This window comes from Monodelphis domestica, chromosome 5 (genome assembly GCF_027887165.1).
Source record: "Monodelphis domestica isolate mMonDom1 chromosome 5, mMonDom1.pri, whole genome shotgun sequence".
In the NCBI taxonomy this organism is placed as follows: Eukaryota; Metazoa; Chordata; class Mammalia; order Didelphimorphia; family Didelphidae; genus Monodelphis; species Monodelphis domestica.
This window is the reverse complement of record NC_077231.1, coordinates 270,870,876-270,893,200: the sequence shown is the minus strand read 5'-3', so window position 1 is coordinate 270,893,200 and position 22,325 is coordinate 270,870,876. Positions and strand designations below refer to the sequence as shown.

The 22,325-nt window shown below is 32.9% G+C and overlaps 1 protein-coding gene across 4 annotated transcripts in view; it reads right to left on the bottom strand.

Annotated features, from left to right (window-relative positions):
* The window catches only part of MINDY3 (MINDY lysine 48 deubiquitinase 3), a 91,726-nt gene that overhangs the window by 53,491 nt on the left and 15,910 nt on the right, over nt 1-22,325 (bottom strand). For 2 of the 4 annotated variants that reach the window (XM_001368392.5, XM_056800157.1), the window contains 5 exons: nt 21,003-21,176; nt 17,218-17,269; nt 16,076-16,190; nt 13,670-13,743; nt 12,674-12,753 (listed from right to left, as the gene is read on the bottom strand). In XM_001368392.5, the coding sequence (XP_001368429.1) occupies nt 12,674-12,753; nt 13,670-13,743; nt 16,076-16,190; nt 17,218-17,269; nt 21,003-21,176 (495 nt within the window). Of the gene's footprint in view, nt 1-12,673; nt 12,754-13,669; nt 13,744-16,075; nt 16,191-17,217; nt 17,296-21,002; nt 21,177-22,325 lie in introns of all 4 variants that reach the window. The other 2 variants (XM_016426375.2, XM_056800158.1) reach the window with 2 other exon arrangements.

Genomic DNA, 22,325 nt, shown 5'->3' with positions numbered 1-22,325 from the left:
TTGCTATTTTTAAAAAATCTGTTTTAAATTACACTGAAAAGGAGCTAAAATGTTAAGTTCCTACTAAAAGCCAGGTTAGTAAAAGATACTTCATTTGACAGAGCTTCCTAAATTGGTACAAGTAGAGCAAATAAAAGTCTGAAAACTAATTTGCTTATAATCATTAACTTTCCCACAGATGAGAGGCAAAACTTTTTGTTGTAACTGTCTTGATCATAAAATAAACAGGGCTCAAAATACTTTAACTCACCTATATAGAATCAGGTTAATTTTTGCCATTTTATTGGCCAAGAATGATGTGATTTAAAACTAGACTTGGCATACCATCTTCCTAAGCTTGTAAAATAGGATGGTGCAGGGAGTAGTAAGGGGCATTGTGTGATGAATGGAAAAATCACTGGCTGAGGGGTCAGGGGATTTGGATTTTAATCTTGTGTATATCTCTGACTAGCTATATGACTAACCAAATTATAACTTCTGTAGATGCGTCTATGCTTTACAAGTTATGACTATTTATTATACATTCTAATAATATTATATATTATTAAGATATTAAATATGATTATGTAGGAAACTCTTTTTAGGAAAAAAATTAAAATGTCTTTCTATTTCTGGAATAATACTGAATTTCCAATTTCTTAGAGAATTGCAGATGAATTATATAACCTTATGTAACAATGACATAAATGAAATAATCACTAAGGTCCTAGAATATTCAAGATAACCCAGCTAGGTGGAAATCCAGAATATAAAAAGTGACATATCATTAATATCCTATTTCTAATTCACCCATACCATTTTAGTTTAAGGCTACAGAAGACAATAAAGACAAATTTGCTAGTTCACAAAGACTTTCATGTATTTTAAAAAGATTTAAGTTGAAACATTCTAGGTAGAAAAGGTCTTATTTTCTTTAAAGGAAGTATTTAACTTTCTAGAGGGTGGTACCATATTCTCTTGATTTATGGAACTTAATTTAGAATCCCCAAAATTAGCAATAGCCTGCCATGAATGCAGGTTACCTACTTCCTATATGCCTATATCAGTAAAACCTTGAAATTCATTTAGATGGCAGAATCATCAACAAAGTCAGTGAAAAATGAAAATACTTCGTTCACTACATACATTCACAAAAAATCAGCTAACCCTCATCACCTTTAGCAAATCCAGCACCAGTACAGGGTAAGGTCCCAGTTAAGACCAGAAATGATCATGGACACATGTAGCCTGAAAAACTTTCAGAAAGGGTGAGAGTAGGTGTGAGGTACAGGGGCTCTAGAAAGGCTCTTAATGATTTAGTATTTTGAGTCTCCAAGATCTAAAGTGGCTAAACCCTGTGGAGATAGAAGGAAATGTAAGAACCTCGGGGACGCAGGGCAAGACTAAGCAAGTCTGACAACTCCATCTGAAAGCTCAGCAGATAGCTTAGTCTGGCCCCAGAAGAAAGCCTCCATTCAGGCACTGAAGTTAAGAGAGAGATAAGTAAATAAGACACCATGAAGTAAGCATTAAAAGTTCTTTCTTTTTAAAAATTAATTAAAATAAATCCATATCCTCTGTCTTAAAATCAAGGAAGAAGAGCAGTAAGGGCAAGGCAAATAGTGTTAAATCACTTATCCATGGACAAGTGTCTTAGGCTAGATTTGAACTGAGGACCTCATGTTTTTAGGTCTGGCTCTCTAACCAGAACCATCTAGATGCTCCTAAAACTTATTTCAAATAACAGATTAAAAGGGAAAAAATTATTTCCCCTACAACATTATAAAAAATGAAGCAAGAATTCAAGATGAAATGAAAACTAGAATTACAAAATAAGTAGCTTAGAAGAAAAAGTAGTCAACATTACACAAGAAAAATAATCTTGCAAAACTAAAAGAAACCAAATAGAAACCAAAGACTATAAAACAGCAAGATATTTTAAAGCAAAATTAAAAGTTTGAAAGAGATAAAATAAAATGAAAAATAATAACAAAACAGCTGACTGGTGAAAAAAAAAGGTTGAAATAATTTTTAAAAGCTTAAATACTATTATTTCAAGATCTAAAAAATGAAAATGCTCAGCTTTATTAGAACCTGAGGTCAGAGATTCAAAGAATCCACTGGTCGTTTTGTGAAAGAAATTCAAAAGGAAAAGCCTTAGGAAAGAATTAATTAAAATGCTGAGCTCATGGTGAAAAGGGAAAAAATGCAGCAAGCATATACAAAGTAGCAGTCCAAGTTCCAAAGAACTATATTTAGGATCAAACAAAACCTGGCAGCTTCTACTAAAAAACAATTATCTTGGAATATAATATTTCCAAATCCCACATATATAGAATTACAACCAAGAATATTTTATCCTACAAAAATGAATGTAATATTACAGAAGAAAAAAAATGGCCCTTTAACAGAAATGAGGTCTTTCAAGAATTCTTGAGGGAAAGATCAGAGTGGAGTAGAAATCCTGAAATACAAACAAAAGAACCCAGAGGAACCTTTTCTAACTTATAAATGGAAAGTGCTGTATGATGATGTAATGCTATCATATTAACAGTAGGAGAAGGGCATGGATTTTGTACAATAGATAGTGTTGGGCCTGAAGTCAGGAAGATTCCTCTTCCTGATTTCAAATTGGGCTTAGATACTTACTAGCCGTGTGACCATGGGCCAGTCATTTAACCCTATTTGATTCAGTTTCCTCATTTGTAAAATGGGTTGCAAAAGGAAATGGCAAGCCACCTCAGTATCTTTCTTAAGAAAACATCCAATAGGACTTTGCTACTAGTAGCAATTCAATAAGCCAGGACACTTCTGAAGGACTTATATAAACAAATGCTAGCCACATTGAGAGAAAGAACTAAGGAAGTAGAAATGCAAAAGAAAACATATGACATCATTTATCACATGTATATATGGGTATATGATTTGGGGTATCAACCTTAAAAATGTTACTCTATAGCAAAAATGAATAATATGGAAATAGGTATCAAGTGACAACATTTGTACAAATCAGTGGAACTGCTTGTCAGCACTGGGAGAAGGAGATAAAGGGGAGGGAAAGAAAATGAATCATGTAAACATGGGGAAAATATTTAAAATAAAGAAAGAAAAAGAAAACACCCACTGGGGTCATAAAGAGTCAAACACAACTGAAAACGACAAAACAAAAACAATAACAATGGGGGAGATGAAACAAGTTGAAATAATACTGAAGGAATTAAGGATGAAAAATAGAAGTTCTAGGGTTAAACTGCTTCTGTACTGGTGACTTTAGGAGGGGAAAGAGAAGGGAAAATAAAAGGAATATACTGAGGTATAAACAAAGAAAGGAATTGAACTGATTATTTCTCATAATTAGGATATTTCTGAAAAATATACAGACAAGTGGAATGGGCATCAATACATTCACTCTTATCTAAGATAAAGAGAGGTTGAACATAGTTATAGTTTGGTGTAGAAATATATCAAAGTCAATCTTAACTAGGCTCCAACTTAGTCTGGTATACTCAACATCTCTGCTCCCCATATCCAATTTCCATTAATTTTACTTTCACACTATCTCCTGTATGTTCTCTCTTCCCTTCAATCATAGTGTTGAGGTTCTTATTCCCTCACATCTGGACTACTACAATTGCCTGACTACAAAGTTCCCTGCCTCAAGTCTCACCTCATCTTAGCCCATTTTTTGCTTGCCTACGACAGATTTTCTGAAAGCATGGGTCTGACCATGTTACTTCCTTACCCCCCAAAACTTACTCAATAAACACAATTGTTTCTCAATTTTATGCTTTATGCATGGTAGTAATGGATTAAATTACCTCTTAAATCATGCCATTTTTTAATCCCCATACAATGGCCATTTGCAAAGAAAAATAAATTTGATGAAGTAATGTTATATTAATTCAATATGATCTAGATATTTAAGGTGATAACAAACATCTCAATAATAAAGATCCTGGTTAATATAAGGTTTTGATTAAAAATATTTTTGTAAAGTTAATAGTGTTGTGCTGGCATTCTTTTAGTTGTATGTGGTTTTTTTTTAAACCTTTACCTTTTGTGATAAAGGCTAGGTAATGGGGGTCAAGTGACTTGCCCAGAGTCACCTAGCAAGGAAATATCTGAGGTCACATTTGAACCCAGGATGTCCCTTCTCTAGGCCTGGCTCTCAATCTACTGAGCCACTCAGCTACCCCTTTGTTTTGTTTTGCTTTTTTTTTTTCACAGAATTACTCACTTCATATAGGCTGAATCTGAATAAAAGTTCTGTCAAAAATGCATTTGACAAATAGTCATCTGGTTTTTGAATGAAATCTTCCTTTGAGAGAGAACTCATTCTACAGGCAGCCAATTAAAATTATGAAGAGCTCTAATTTTTAGGAAGTTTTGTTTTCCACCAAACCTACATTTGTTTCATTGAAACTTCCACTTCTGTTCTTAGTTGGGTCCTCTAAAGTCTAGAAAAGTCTAATTTCTCTATCATAAACCAGTCCTTCAAATGTTTGAAAATAGGGATTATGTTTCTCAGTTACTAATCTCCAGTTTAAATATTCCTAGTTCCTTCAAATGATTATGACATAAACTTCAAGATTGCTAATACTGATTTGCCTTCTATTGGATGTCCCCTGCTTTAATCAATGTTTTTTTCTTAAAATGTGTCTCCTAAAACTGAAAACAATACTTAAAAATTGGTCTGATTAGGACAGAGTATAGAAATGTTTAATTCAATCTAAGCTTTTATCAAGTTTTTTTGTTGATATTTACTTATTGACATATTTGAAACTTTGCAGTCCCTTAGAACTTTTTCAAAAGACTCCCATAACTTGTACATGAAAAATTAATTTTAATTTGTTTAAAACAACATTTATCTTCATTAGTTTCATCTTAATTTTTTGGCAAATATTAATAGGTATTCTAGATAAGATCTGACCTACAATAAGATATATGATTCAAAGTTTTCAAGATTTATTTCCTATCATCCACATTAAAAGAAATTCTTTCAACTACATGTAAAAACATCTTGCACCTTTTAAAAATAATTAAGCTGAATTTTTCACCCCTTTTCCCCTTCCTGAGACAGCAAGCAACCTGCTCTAGATTTTACATGTGCAATAATATAAAACATTTTTCTAGCTCATTTTCTTAGAAGTATTTGTAGGCTTATGTCTAAAATCTACTAGTCTTTGTTCTAAAAAATAATTTCTGGGGGGAAAAATCCTTGGAGATGACATGCACATATTTTAAAACTCAACTTGTAGTGTCATAATCAGCTTAATTTCAAGATAGTAATAATAATGTCAAGATCTACTAAAATGCCTAGGATAATAATGGGCACACTTTTTCCAAAGTTACTGAAGCTTTGTCTCATGTACAACGTCCTAGGGGCAGCTGGATGGCTCAGTAGACTGAGAACCAGGCCTAGAGATGGGAGGTCTTGGGTTCAAATCTGGCGTCGGATGTCCTAACTGTGTGACCCTGGGCAAGTCACTTAACCCCCATTGCCTAGCCCTTACCACTCTTCTGCCTTCAAACCAATACACAGTATTGACTCTGAGACAGAAGATAAGGGTTTAACAAAACAAAACAAAACAAAACAACTTCCTATAAACTGTTCCCCAGAAGGTTACCCATCAGGAAAGCCTTCTTAGTTTTAACATTATATGGGTACCAATGCATTATATTACTGGTTCATTTACTCTCCTTTATTCTTGATATATGGTTAGCCATGTATCTATTGCATGATATCTCTTGCACAATCATTAGTAATATGTAGCAGTCTATTTTTTGCTAAATACATAAATCTCTCTACTGCCTTTGAGAAGACACACAATTTTTTAGGAAGTATAGTAGTAGTCTATGAATTAGAATTGTATGATTTAAAGACTAATTCTGTTAAAAGGTTTCTGTTACAAGGAGCTAGGAGTCACTTAAAATGCTATGTAATTTTCCAAATTATAAACCACAGATTGTCAACCTACATATAACCCCATATACCATCGCACTATTTAGGACAAGATACTAACTGAAAGTTTTGGCACCTACTGCCCAGTTCCAGGTCACAGATTCGAGGAGACTGAGGAGGGTAACTGAACCCAGGAGTGATGTTCCTCAGGAGGGACCTGCCATAGGTCCTCAGTTATTTATCAGAAGAGAAGCAAGTTCAGAAGCAAACAACAGTGGTGTGATCTCCAGAAACAAAGCAAGGTCTGAGTTCCAGCTTCTAGCCCAATCTGAAGCCTGCAGAGGAAGAACCAGGACAAGAATCCCAAATACAAGTAAAGACTAGTTCACTTTGAACCAGCAGAGCTTCCCAGTTGGCTGACAGCAATTGAGTCTAATATATAATGTCTCATCTTGCTCAACTGCAATTCCAGGTTGGGAACTTGCAGAGCTCAGACCTGAGGGGCAACAATCAATTTTCCTGGATGAGACCACTTTAGAAATACTGAAAGTGGAGGCAGCTGGGTAGCTCAGTGGATTGAGAGCCAGGTCTAGAGACAGGAGACCCTAGGTTCAAATCTGGTCTCAGACACTTCCCAACTGTGTGACCCTGGGCAAGTCACCTAACCCCCAATGGCTGGCCTTTACCACTCTTCTTCCTTGGAACCAATACACAGTATTGATTCCAAGATGGAAGGTGAGGGTTTAAAAAAACAAAAGAAAACACTGAAAGCTTACAGATCCCAAGACTAAACTGTGCCTGTCATTCTGGAATAATATAGCACTTAAACCCCCAAGAAACCGGCAATAAGACCAGCCCACTCCATTTCTCTGGCATGTGCAGAACCCAGCCCTAAGAAGTCCAAAGTCATGAAGTAGGCTGGAAAAATAAACAAACAAAAATAAAATCCCATGATAAAAAGCTATTATGGTAACAGAGATGCTAAAGACACACGAGAAGAAAATGACTCAAAAGCATATACAATCAAAGCCTGAAAGTAAAACACAAATTCAATTTGATTTCCCAGAAGAGATGAAGCAAGTGTTTTAAAAACGAATTAGAAAATACTTTTATAAGTTAATTTAGAGGGGGCAGCTGGATAGCTCAGTGGATTGAGAGCCTGGCCTAGAGACGAGAGGTCCTTGGTTCAAATCTGGCCTCAGAAACTTCCCAGCTGTGTGACCCTGGGCAAGTCACTTAACCCCCTTTGCCCTTACCACTCTTCTGCCTTCAAACCAATACACAGTATTTATTCCAAGACGGAAGGTGAGGGTTTTAAACAAACAAACAAACAAACAAACAAACAAAAAAAGTTAATTTAGTCTTAGAAGAAATTAAAAAAAAAACAAGAAAAAATAGCAGCTATGGAAGAAAGAACTAGAAAGGGAATTAACAATTTGGCAGAAGAGGTACAAAACCTTGCCTAAATAAACTATCTAAATATGAGAACGGGCCAAATAGAAGCCAATGACTTTATGTGACAAGAAATAATAAAGTGAAAAGACTTAAAAAAAGAAGGAAATGTAAGGTATATCGCTTTCTAGCAAAAAACAATTTACCTGGAATGGAGATTGAAGAGAAAAAAAATTAAGAATCACTGGACAACCTGAATATTATGACCAAAAAGGGACTAGACATACTTTTAAGAAATTTGAAAAATAAAAAATGCTAGGACTACTTAGTTGGTCATCTCTTGAAAGAACCATTTATATGAAAACTCTAAGGAACATTAATAGTAAAATCAAGAGTGTACAGGTCAAAGAAAAAAATACCTTTAAGTAGTCAGAAGGAAAGATTTTAAGTACTAAAGAGTCAGAGTCAGTATCACATGCAATTTAGTAGACACCACTAAAAAGAGCAAAGAGCTTGGAATACAATATAATGGAAAGCAAAGTATGATATAGATTCAGCAAAAAATAACTGACTCAGCAAAACTGAATATGAACCTACAGTAAAAAAAATGGGATTTTTAAATGAAATGGAAGAATTTTCCATTTTATGGTAAAAAAGATCAGAACTACATAAAAACTCTGAAGTTGAACCACAGGAATGAAGAAAAACATAAAAAGATGAAGAAAAGTCAAACAGATTAAATAAAAATAAACTGCTTACATTAAAATATGGAGAGATGATACATGTGTCCCTTTTCAAACCTATCATCATTAGAGGACACAGAGAGAATCTAGGTAGATAAAATCTAGGAGTAGTTCTATAGGGGCTTGTTGGTCTTAAAGAGGAATAGAAAGAGAGAGGAAGAGAAACAGATTGAAGGGGGCAAAGGGAAAGGAAATTTGGAAAATTATCACACATAATCAAGGTACACAAGTAAACATTCATACAAATGATGAAGGAAGAGGTTGAAGAAGCAGCTTAAACTTGAAACTCAGTCTCATCTAAAATGGTCAATGGAAGAAGGAACCATAAATGCACATATTTAGACACAAATAAATTTCACTAAACAAAGAAATAAGGAAAAGAGAAAGGAGAAAAGGAAATGAAAAGAAATTAGTTCTGACTGAAATAAACTAACTCAGGATGTTCAAAAATATTTAAAATTCTTTATTTGAGACAGAAAAGAATGGGAATCTGAAGGGGTATTTGTATATTAGAGAATAAATAAATAAATTAAGGCATACAAATGTGATGGAAAACCATTGATGAAAGGATGAAGGGGATAGTTTCAGAGAAAGAAACTAGAGAAGACTTTCAAGAGGCAATGAGGAGTGAAGTGAATAGAATGAGGAGGACAATACAATGACAACAATATGGTAAAGACAAACAACTCTGAAAGAATTAGGAACTCAGAATAGCATAGGGAGCTATCATGATTCCAGAGAACTAATGATGAAACATGGTAAATACCCTCCTGACAAAAGAGGTGAAGTACTCAAAATGCAGAATAAGACATATTTTTCTGATCATAACCAAGTGTAAAAGTTGTTTTACTTGATTCTATATGTTTACAATGGGTTTTGCTTTTCTTTTATTCTCACTTTGTGGTAAGGGGGAATTGGCAGGAGTAAGAGGGAAAAATGGATTTTTTTGCTGAAGGAAAAAAGCAAAACATAAAGAAAAGGAATGGGAAGAACATAAATAACAAAAATTAAGAGTAATCTAATGCATCAAGATTTATAATTTGTTGGTGAGGGGGGAAAGAATATGAATAATGTAACCATGGAAAAATATTCTAAAATTAATTAAAAAATAAAGTTAGGTTTTCCTCTTTCCTTGTTTTAGAAAACAATGTTTACTTGTAGTGTAATTTTTAAGGAATTGTTGAGGATTGAAAAGGTACAGGGGATAAGGAAGGTTTTGTAACAGGGAATGGAGGAGTTGAAGGGACAGAGGGAATATAGCTAGCTGCTGGTGAGGTAAAAGGAGAGAGATACCCTCTGCTGGGAGGCTGTCTTTGAAAATGGGGTTCCCAAGAAATGGGCCAACTCTGATAGCCTGAGGGGATGTCTTCTCTATTGAGTGATGTTGAAGATAGCCCCAGGGGAGGTAAGCATGGACCCTCCTGAGGGATAACTCACCCACCCACCCAAAGACCTTTTATGGTTGAATGGCTGTCTTTAGGTTCTGCTCCCTCTATGTCCCCTGAAATGATAGTTCTCCTTTTATCTGACTGCAGGTTACTTAAATAAAGATGAATTTAATAATAAGTTTGGATAGGGAAGATATCAGGGTACAGGGAAGAGAGGTTCCCTATACTTTTTCCCAGACTGGGTTTGAGTCTCTCTTGGCTTTTGAGCCAGGCCTCCCAGGCTGGAGGAGGGTTTCTTTTATTCCTGTCTATGCTATATCTATGCTAGCTTTCTTAAATTCAAAGTCTTTAGCAGAAGATAGCAAGAGGAAGAAAAGGCTCTGATCTTCAGAGCTGGTTGGACCTGTCTCTTTGGGTTGATGCTTCTAAAGACCAGTCTTACAGTTCAAACTGCTCCCCTTAAATCCTTTTGTTCAATGACATGATCACAGGAATTCAGGTAGACCACAGTTGGGAAAAATCCAGGAACAGAGGTACTTCTATCCAGAGACAGGAAGAGAACACTCCTTCCAGGCAGAAGGCCAGGAAAGAGAGTCCTTGTGAGCAAATATCACTCTCCCATTCCCCTCCCCCCACCAACTGTCATCGATGTTCATCAATTTCACTCTAACTTTCCAACTGCTTTTTGCTCCACCTCAGTAGCAGAAAATCCCAAAGCTTGATTCAGCTTTCCTTTCCACAATGGTTAAGGTTAAGATCTAATCCTGTCTGCAAGTTTTGGTTTTTTTTAATATGAAGAAGTAAAATTATTTTTACTTATTTATTTGAACCTGAAATAATTCTTTAAGTAATAAAATGGGTCAAATAAACATGCTGCTTATGGCTTCCTAATTCCTTAAAACGTCTCAAATCAAAACTGCTTTAAAGTTTAAGATGTTAAATTAAGTAGAGAGAGAAGGAGGTACAGGAGAAATAGTGAGGAAGAGAGATTTCAACAAGGTAATTTATTTTTTCTAAATCAATTACTGCCACCTAGTGTTAAGATTAAAAATTGCATTAGTTATTGCCTCATACTTTTAAGTAAAATATGACCAATAAGACAGAAGACTAGATATTTTCTCCAATCTTCACAATCTCTAAATAATTTCTAAAATAGGTATCCATGCATACCATTATGGAAGGCAATTTGGAGTTATACTCAAAGGGCTTTAAAAGAATGTATGCTCTTTGATCCAGCAATACCACTGCTGGGTTTGTACCCCAAAGAGATTAAAAAAAATGAAAAGGATATGTCTGTACAAATATTTATAGTTGCATTTCTCGTGGTGGCAAAAAATTGGAAAAGGAGGGGGTGTCCCTTGATTGGAGAATGGCTGAACAAATTGTGGTATATGATGGTGATGGAATACTATTGTACTATAAGAAATGGTAAATTGCTTGATTTCTGTAAGAAATGGAAGGACTTACACAAATTGATGTGTAATGAAATGAGCAGAACCAGGAGAACATTGTATACAGTAACTGAAACATTGTGGGATGATCAAATATAATAAGCTTTGCTACTAATAGAAATGCAATAATCCAGGACAATCTCAAGGGATTTATGAGAAAACACTATCCATATCTAGAGAAAGAACTATGGGAGCAGAAATGCAGAAGAAAAACATATGATTTATCACTTGTCTTTATGGGTATATGATTTGGGGGTTTGGTTTTTAAAAAGATTACTTTTTTACAAAAATGAATAATATTGAAATAGGTCTTGAGAATACTATGTATTTATTTGTGGATATTTATTCTCTCGGAAACCTCCTCTTGCAAGCAGGATTCATTCATTTTTTATCTTTGTAACCTTAGCAACAGTACCTTGCAAAAGAAAATCCTTAATAAATGCTCCTGGATTACACAATAGATAAGAAAGTTGAGTGAAATATAAAACCAACAGCCACAGAGCTGCATGGTTCTAAAGTTAACAATTTACTGTTTATTCTGCCCGAATTTCTGGATTTGTTACTGCTTTTGGGGACTTACATGAGGAGAGATGTAAAATCTTAAAAACAACCTACACACTAACAAGCCATCTTGTTCTACCTCCTTCAGCACACTATCAAACTCTTAACTATGAACATCATCTTCTTCCTCCTTAAATGTTTGGCCCTTTGATGAACAAAATTTTTTCACTGTATATTTCTGAGATGGCTATGTACAGAGTTCAATAACATCTAATTTCAAGGGTGCATGTAAGATAGGCAGTTAAGGGACACAGAGGAATTAATCCATTTGTTACCAAAAAGGACCAAAGGGAGTTAGAGGCACAGTAGAAAAAATTAAAATCTCTTCCTAGTCTTTGCTAGTAAAGAGCTGACTGATACTGATGATGTACTTCAACTCTCTGGGATTTAGTCCCCTCATCTGCAAAGAAAGGAGGTGGGATAAGAAGATCTTAAAGGTCTCCTGCAGCTCTAGAACTCTGTGACTTTAGGATTTTGGAGAGAAGGGAGGACACAGATTCCTGTGGTTTTCTCCATGATTCTGTCCTCCCATACATTTCGGCTACCTAGAACTAAAACATTTTAAACATATATTTGTAATGTCCTGTTAAAAATATATATTTGTGTTAAAAATAATTATTACAAAAGAAATGTCATTATTTCAAATGCATTACTGGTATATAGCTTTATTCTTAAAGAAAACAAGAATTTCATTTCAGCTTCCTTTTATGGTTGGCATCTCAGAGAACTGTGGCCATAAGTTAGTCTTATCACATTTCCAGCTGTGTGCAACTAAAAAATGTCCTTTCCTTGAGGAGATGGACGGATTAAATGATTTAACATAGAACTTATATTCATTGCCTTTTTTCTGCAACATATAATAGTAAATAGGAGAAAAATTGTACAGATTTCCAAAATGAAAAGTTTAGATTTATTATTAGGTATGTCCTAAAAATTTTAAAGCACCCAAAATTTTAACCTATAAAGATGGGGATATAGTATTCCAAAACTGTGGGTATTTTTAATGGTTCTCCTACACATTCATGTTATAAAAGAAAATTTAGGCAGCTTCTTTTAGATTTTTTTATAATTTTAATTTACAAAAATTAGGTAGATATAAGTACCTCTGACCCTAAAGGTAATTTTACTAGTGGGACACTTATCCTCTACAAGAAAAGGGAAAGTAGAAAAGACAGAAAAAAATGATCAATTTGTACTAGACAAAAATTTATGCAATCAGAAAAAAATATATTTATAAATATTAAAGAATATACTTACTCATTCCTGAGCACTCTCTATCTCCATCCCATACGTTAGAAACAGCATGCCCGGTTAGTAGGAGATTAATTAAACTTTGGCTATTTAACATAAAAAACTTTTAATTAATAAACAAAGAACCAGTAGCAACTATTTGCTTTCAATAAAAATTTTTTTCAACAAAATTATTTCAAAGGTATATAACATTTACCTTTCAATTGATTTTATTTTGCTACATTAGGGGAAGATGGAAGGGTCTCTTAATTTCAAAATTTTTCATTTCTAAAATGTCATCTGATCATTAAAAATCAACACTGCTAATTTTATTCCACAACATATACTATCTTCTATTTTCTATAGAAATTTAAGACTTTTACAAAAGATGGCCTATGTAAGTGAAGAGAATGTTGAATTATAATGTTTAATATTAAGTCCATTTACTTTCATTACTGAACATCTACATTTCTAGAAAGAAAAACTAAAATTACTTTCTATTTTTGATGATACATGTGTTGAATTTATTCCAGAAAGCCTGTTTGATGTTAAGAAAATAGGCAACTGATGATATCAATATACTGGAAAGGATTAATCTTTATGCTGTTTTCTTTCCACATCTCTCAAAAATTATTTTGAATAAGAGGATCAGAATGAAGAAAATAATTATTAAAACAGTAAAAGTTGTAAACATGGGATGAAACTGCAACTAATTTGCACTTTTGAGAAAATATAAATTTTGTTTGAAAAATAAAGAAAAAATACTCATCTATATAAACAAAACAGTTTTAAAAAGAACTGTTTCCTTTTTCAAAAGCAAAAATAATTCTGTAAAATATAAAACATTATTGAATATATTGAAGAAAACGTCATTTAATAAAATATTATACAGAAGAAAATTAAGTAATAAAAGAACATTTCATGTTCCTGAACAATACCATTCTTAAACACTGATGTTAACTAGCTTCTAGAACAATGTCTTACATTAGGTCATGACTATATTAAGAAATCTTAATTCATTACCTGCCATGTCCATATACAGGATCTATCAAAGGTTCTGTTGAATCTTCAATTTCATTTTTTATGTTTTCAATACCCTAAGGAAATCAATTATTAAAATTCATTGATATATTTAAAAAAATTAGATCACAGTAGTGTTTCACATCAATTAAGCCCTAATAAAAAAATTAGCAAGTAAGAAAAAAATAAATGCCAGACATATCAAGTAAAAAGAATGAGGAACTTTATTTGAAAGGAGCACTAATTCTAACAGTATTTTTTGGGGGGGGGGTCAATAATGGATTCTATGAACTGAGAAGATTAATTGGTTCCAATGATATGTATTATATTAAAAATTATTAAATTATGCCCTAATATTAAGAAGTAATAGGAAGAAAAATACTTAGTGCATTAATTTATACTTTTTAGGGGGATGGTGTAAAATCTCAACCTGTACTTTTATCAGTAGGGAACATATGATGTAAAAATTGCTTCTACTGATATTACCTGATAATTTCATTAGTCTATAAAGTATAAGACAGCTATCTGAAGTCACTGAGGGGTAAGTGATTTGTACCTGGTCACACAACCAGTATATGCCTGCAGCAGGATTTGAATGCAGGTCTTAATTGCCAGTCCAGAGTTCTATTGATTTTGACAGTTTACTTATCTAATTTATCTACTGAGGTATACATTTGAATATGGTTTCTAAATGAGACATGCCCAAATAGCCTATTTCTTAGAATTCTATGCACTCACAATAACACTAACTGTTTGTTCTTGGCAAAAGAACTCACCTATAGTAAAAGGAAATGTTCACAGTGAACATGAAAGGGTTGATTCTAATTTTGTATCAATACAATCTTTTAAAAATCAAGCTGAATACTTAAAACAAAAGCTTGCAACAACTAATCCATGAGTAGTGAACCTCTACGTGAATAACATGGGAAGAACTAAGATGCTTAGCTTCTATAATCTACTGATTACAAAAAGAAACTGAAATGCTCAAATCAGTATGAAGATATAGTTGAATCAAGCTAATGGCTCTGTGAATAGCACATGATCAAATGTATCCTGAATACCTCTAATTCTCAAAGGGACTGGAAACCTCTCAAGGAGCTTAACTGATCATCTATAATACAGAAAAACACACAGCAAGTACCAAAAGTGGAGGAGAAATCACTGGACAGAAATGATCTGAGTAGGCTTCTTGCACAAAGGATTCCTCAAGCTAGATCTTGACAGACAGATAGGAATTAAGTTAAGGCATCAATTTGAGGACAGAAAATGTTATCTGCTAGGAGTAGGATGGTCCCAGTAGTTCATAAGAATAGATCAATGTGGATAGTGTAAGGGCTTTGTGAAGGTGAGTAGCAAAAAGTCTGAATAAAAAAGTAAGTTGGGACCAGACTAGAAAGAGACTTAAGATGCTACACTGAAGAGTTGGAGTTTCCTAAAAAATGAGGAGAAGCATGGAAAGTTTTTCATCAAGACAGTAATTAGGAAAGCCAACTAGAGAGTGGCACGCAAGATGTACTGGAATATAAAGAGCCCCTAGTTAGAGAAAAGTGAGAAGGTAATAACAATAGTGGTAAGGCCCTTAGCTAGGATGGTGGAAGGGGAATTAAAAGAGGCAGATTCAAGAAATATTATGAACAGAGAATCAGTGGGCCTGGCTGACTAATCAGTCAATGTTGAGGTTAAAGAAGGTAAACACATTATTAAAGATCATAATGACAATAAGAATGTTTGGCAGAAATGGGTGACCAGGAGGAGGGAGAATCTCTGGGCACCAATAAGTTTGATTTAGTCTTGAGGAATTTCAGAAAATGATAGGATATTAAAGTGAAAAAAAAATCAGTAAGAAGTTGAATATGAGGAACCAGAGCTGGAGAGAGGACTGGATATGAATTAAGAACTAGCCAAATAAAAGTGATCACTGAATCTCTTAGAGTGGTTAAGAGTTCTAACAAAGAACAGAAAAATTAGGATTGAATTTTATGAAATTAAGTTTGATGTGAGATGAAGAAAATGTAGAATCAATGGAAATAGAAGGTTCCATCAGAGGAAAAGCAAGAAGATGAATATACTATGAAATTATAGCCACCAAAGAAAGAGAGGCAGGGTATAGAGATCAAAAAGAATAAAAACTCAGAAAAAGCCACTAGATTTTGGTCTTTAGAAAATTACAGATAATCTCTGCAGGTAATTTCAATATAATGCCTGAGAGTGAGGAAGCCAACTCTTGAAGGACTAAAGAGTAATTAAGTAAGTGGATGAAGAAACAGAATATAGTTGTTTCTAAAGGTCAAAACTAAAAGATCTAAACTTTAAGACTAAATAATATTCACCTCAGATTTATCTCAAAAGGTATAAAAAGTACTCAACTGAAATGAACAAAAGTCGTAAGTACTGACTTTTTTAACAAACCTTTGTAAGTATCACAGAATACAGAAAAAGCAATACTCCAAATTTGTTTGCCCACATGGAATACTGATCCCAGATAGCTTCTTTTAGTTCAGGAAAACTTTTGAATGACCTTTTGCTGGGAAAAAAAAGAAATTAACATTAGTAACTTATTCATAAAAAAGCATAAACCAAAAATCAAGGAAAAGGAAAAGGCAGAATGCTGAAGCTTTAAATTATTTTATATGTTTAAATAATTATAGGAAATGAGAATAGTAAGTATTAAAAATGCTTTCATATAATCATATGTACTAGCAGAGATGAGTTGACTATTCGTTTCACCTAATATATGGAATTAAATGAGAAAGAAATCCTAATAGGCAGGGACCACCTCTATCCCTGATCTGTGTATGACAGAGATCAATTCTGGGGATTAATAGCATTACCCAATAATATATTACAAAAATAATTTAGAAAATAAGGTAACTTTATTTTGAGACAATCAAGTAGAAAAGAATCTTGAATTTATGATAATAAAAACATTTGCTAATATACCTGAACTGGTAGAAAAAACTTCACTAGAAGCTCCCTGTAGTTATGAAATCACAACTCTAGTTAAAAAACAAAAACCTGAAACATATGTAAAGAATTGGTCATAGATATGAAAATTAAAAACTAAGTCACAACTGAGAACTAATTTCAAAGAAAGTGACCTTTAAATTTTGATCCAAATTTCATCTTAGTATACTCTAATAAGGAAGTATGTCTACTCTTTTATCATGTAATAAAGAGTTGAAAAAGTAATTCAACAAAGAAGTTAGATCTGGAATGTATAAATCTTTCTATTTGCTTAGAGTAAAAGACAATAATTATGTTAGCATTAATTATATTTTCCATTTTCCCTATGAAAATAGATTTTAATAAATAAATATATTTAGGTACTTCAGTTAGGATTTGGGCAAATTTTAATATATTAGAACATCACTATTTTCTATTCTTTAAGTACAATACAAAAAAAAATTCAAAATATTCATTTAAAATCCACATCCAACAGTTTCAATACTACATTTTTTTTAAACGCTTTCCCCTTTCCATAGTGTGAATAAACTTCAAAAAGCAATGTGCCCACAAGATAAGTATTTTAAATGTTCCAACATGTTACTTACTGAAGTAATGAATGAAACCGCTCAAAGCCAAGCTCTTCGACAGCCAAGGCAGCTATACATAAAAGACACTTTTCAGCACTACACATGGCAAATAAATGACACAAGATACACACAGCAAGCTATAAATATTTTCAAGCTTCAAACATAATGTCTCCTATTTCCTTCCCACTCTTAAAATTACCAGTTGGTCTTCAATTTTATTATTAATATAAAAATATAAAACATTTTGGAATTTAAATTATTTTAATTAAAACTAAGATTTTTTTACATAAATTACAAAATAGTAGCTCAATAATAACATTGTCTTTTAATTAAACTAAGCTACTATGGCTTGCAGAATGGGGAGAAATTTCAGGTTAGTATTTTGTCCAATTTATAATTGCAAACAGAATTTCAGACATTTAATTTTGTCTGTAGCAGAATTGACTAAATTACACTTTACAATCAGATAAAAAAATACTATTTTTAAAGAAAAGCAAGCACAGTCATTTTGTAAATAGATGATTTCTATTTTTGAAAGTTAAAATACCTAATACTCATTTTAGTAATAAAACTGCTTTTTAAAATTACTTCTCATCTTTTAAATTATCATTGATTGTGAAGTGCCCATTCATTAATATTTTTCCTTGTCATATTAAATTTTCATGTTTACATTGCCTCAAATATCTAGAAAAAGACACAGCATTCTGAGTCCATCCAGGTTCAACAACTGCTTTGGATCTGTTTCCTTGCATTTACTCATATAACTTTTGAGTGCTTTTGTCAATTTACCTCTTTAGATGGCATTTTAAGTATGTGCAAATATAAAAAAAGTTAAAATAATGAAATAATAAATCTCCTTAAACAATTAAATGTCAATGAAAATGTCTCATTTCATTTAAAATAAAGAGGCCTTCAATTCTAGCATTTAAAAAAATAAATTTCAGAGTTAAAGAATAAGGCTTCTCAATGATCAGCTATAAAAATGACTGCAAATTCATTTTGAAATCATAGTTTAAATCTGAAATGAAGTTACATTTGGAAAACACTTTAAAATATTGTTTTACTTTGAAGACAAAAAACTTGAGATATTTTAGTAAATAAGTGTAAAGATTCATTTATGTATCAAATATAATTACTTATGATGGAAACAAATTGTAATTGAACCTGAGACTCTAATATTGCAAACAAGTGTGCATTACCAACAAGCCACAAGAATACATCACAAAATAAGCCACTGAAATTGGTGTGCTTACATAGAGTAAAATATGCAATTCAAAACAAAAACCAAATAGGTCATATCAAAATGTTAAAAATTGTGCCTAATATTTTACAAATATTACTAACTGTAATGGCTGACAATCCCAATGATTTCTATTGGGGTGTATGCCATAAAAGCAGACATAAAGGAGTTAATTTAGAGTTAACTGTAAAGCAAAAGAAAAGGCTTAGCAGGCAAGAATAATGGAAAGATACTACAGAAATACAAGAAACAGAACAAAGCATAGAAGAAGGGAAATGACAGTTTATTTCACTTTTAAGCATCTAAGATAAATGTTCAAAATTCCCTGACAAAAACAAAAACAATACCACATCCCCAAACACTCCAAACACTCCAAAAATTTAGGCACTATTTTAAAGGATATTACACTATCTTAAAATATTTTTAAAGTCTAGTTTAAATGAAATATCATATTGGGCCATGACTTTCAAAAATGAAGCAGCAAATATATTAGATTTAACAATTTGCTACACAGAATACTTCAGTATGACAATAAATATCTTGGGACTCATTTGAATTAGATAAGGAAGTATGAGTCTAGCCTTCAAAAAGCCTACAGACTAGATATGCAAGTTAAATGTCTGACCAAGTATGGGACAATATTGAGAAAACAAGAAAGTCTACAAATCTATAATCAAGCTTCTAAAAATCCAGAGTTCTCTAGTTTTCTCACATCTCATATATAATAGGCTCACTAAACCATATATTTGATTCCTGGTCAATTAAGGAAGTTAAGTTTTAAATGAAATAATTTATGTACACACATAACATTTATATCACAAAAAAGAATATTGTTAACTATTTAAATGATCTTTATAAGTACCCTATAGCATTATACATGATAATTTCAACATAAACTATAAACAGGTTTATTATTTTCACCCATCTGGTAAACACTAAATTTTCCCCTCAAGACATCTATCAACTATAAAAATAATTTGAGTAATTTGGAGGGTCATCTTTCTCAAAAGGGACAGGAATCTTTTCATTAGTTTAATAAAGGGAAATACTTTATTGCAAATGTACTTGGGACAAAGACATAACTAATTAGGCAAGCTCATAATATTTTAATTTTAAAAGTGAAATGTAGTAAATAGTTACATTAGATAGCAATCATAGCCCAGTGGCAAGTGAATACGGAAGAATGAGGATGGCTGTCATAAATATATTAAAAAAATATTTTAGAAATCAGGTGCCCAATTTGAGAAGGGGAGAGGGAGAGGGAAGCAGAAAATGAAGGGGAAGAAGAGTTTCTATGTTTCTTTAGTACTTTGATTTCTTTGTCGACAAATTGGAATAGAATAAAATATATAAGAGATGAAAAACTATTCTGCAATATATTTAGATTTGTCTTTGGCATAAAAATGAAATCTTGATAGTAATCAACTGACTTCTACAAACAGTTCAATATTTTGAAACAAAAGAAATATAGAAGTAATTTATATAACACCAAAATATTACACATCATAAAATTTATAAGTTTAGGTAATATGTCAATTGATTATGAAATATACAAAGCCAGAGTACACCTTCAGGGAAAAAATGGATAGTTAAAATAGCTAAGAATTTCTTGCAACTGTTATTTTAGACAAAAAAAAGTCACCACCCAGTATTTTGATATATTTAAATACAACTAGTTTTTTTATTATATTGGCTTGCCATTTTAAAATTACCTGGGGGCAGTAATGCCAATTAGTTCAAGAAGAATCTCAGTTTTGTAGAAACAAGACAAACAATAAAGGATGACATTAATCTACTATGAAATGTCTCTTGTGGAAAAATTCTTCTAACTTTACTCTAGGAAAGATCTAAAGAACATTTACGATATTTTTTTTAACAGTAGGAATTTTATTATAGATTACCTTAATTTTCCCTTTTGGAATGTCAAAGAATGTTAATTATAAGTAAAGATGAAGGTACAGTAAAGAGATACTTTAATAGATTGAGCTCGCAGGATGAGATTTGAAAAGCACAAGAGATTGTAATGAAGCAGAAGACAATCAGAATTAAAACATCATTCCTGGGGGGGCAGCTGGGTAGCTCAGTGGATTGAGAGCCAGGCCTAGAGACAGGAGATCTTGGGTTTAAATCTAGTCTCAGACACTTCCCAACTGTGTGACCCTGGCCAAGTCACTTAAGCCCTATTGCCTAGCCCTTACCACTCTTCTGCCTTGGAACCAACACACAGTATTGATTCCAAGACAGAAGGTAAGGGTTTAAAAAAACAAACAAACAAACAAAAAAAACAAAATCATTGCTTTGGATCAATGTATATATGTTTCCTTTCTGAAAAAAGAAAAAAAGAAAAAGAAAGAGGACCACTAAAAGAAAGTTAATGCCCTCTCTTGTCTCTAAATGAATGGAAGACTTATTCAAAAAGTGTTGGTATTCAGACTTTAAGTGTGGGCTAGCATTGAAGATATCATATGAAAACAAAGGGTTTTTTCCTTTATAAAACTGTATAAATCATTTAAATTATGTGCAAAATAAATAATATTGAGAACAAAATAAAAAGGCATCTTACAAGTATGTTCCTCTTGGCAACTGGACTCTGCAGGGCCTTCAGAAATACTCGCAGTGTCCTCTGTGGTCTTTCCTCTTATCCATGCTGCCAAGCAGTAAGACCCAGAGTTATCAGAGAGAGCAGTTTCTAAAATATCACACAGGGTATGACAAAGAAGATCCTTCCGTTCTTCCTCTAAAATTGACATAAGTTACAAAGTTATAATAAATACTGCCCCTAAAAAAGATTTTAAAATGTATCGTTCCATCAATTACAACACCATTAAAATATATTAATTTGATAAAGAAAATCAAACATGATTTTTACTTTAAAACATATACAAATGAGCAATTTGACAATTTGAGGATGTGCTTTATTTGGAGGGTCAATTTCACCATTATTTATTTTATGGAAAAAAAAGACACATTAGTGACAGGAATAGGCCACAAAAAAATCTGATATCATTGTCTGCTCGCCATAAATTTATAAGCTTTGTATGTTGAATCCAAAACTGCCTTCTATGCCTCTGTTGTAGAATGATGTTATCTATACCTTAATTGACCTTAATTCCCCAATCTCCCTTCCAGAAATCAGTTTAACAGCTTTAAATTCTTTCCTCCAGAAGGGGAAAGAAAGAAATTCTGTGCAATCACTGATGCAAAACTTTATTGAGAAAAGGATTGTGGAGATCATCTTATATACTATAAGTAAATCATTCAAATAAATAATCAATAAACATTATTTAAGTACATACTATATGCCTGGCATTGTGCTAAGCACTAGGGACACAAAAAGATACAGGATAGTTCCTGACCTCAAAGATTTTGCAGTACAATGACAAGCCAAAAAAAAAACAACAACAAAAAACTCAAACATAAACACACACATACACAGAGTACACTTTATGTAGAACAGAAATAATTAATAGGGAAGGCAAAGGAATTGAGAGGGATTGGGGAAGGTCTTGTAGAAGGATGGATTTTAATTGGGATTTAAAGGATACCAGGGAGTTCGGAAGTCAGAGTTAAGAAAGAAGACTATTCCAGACATGGGGGCCAGCTAGAGAAAATGCCTAGAGCTGAGAGATAGAATGTGCCTTGTTCATGGAACAGTCTGAAGGCCAGTGTCACTGGGTCAAAGAATATACTGGGCAAGGTATAAGAAGACTAGAAAGATAGGAGGGGGTAGGCTATGAAGTGCTCTGAATGCCAAAGAGGGGATTTTGTATTTTGTCTTGGAGGCAATGGGAAGCCCATGGTGTAGGGATGACATAATAGGACATAGGAAAACCATTCTTGTAATAGGAAGACTCTTAAGGCAGGCTGACCCATCAACACGTTATTG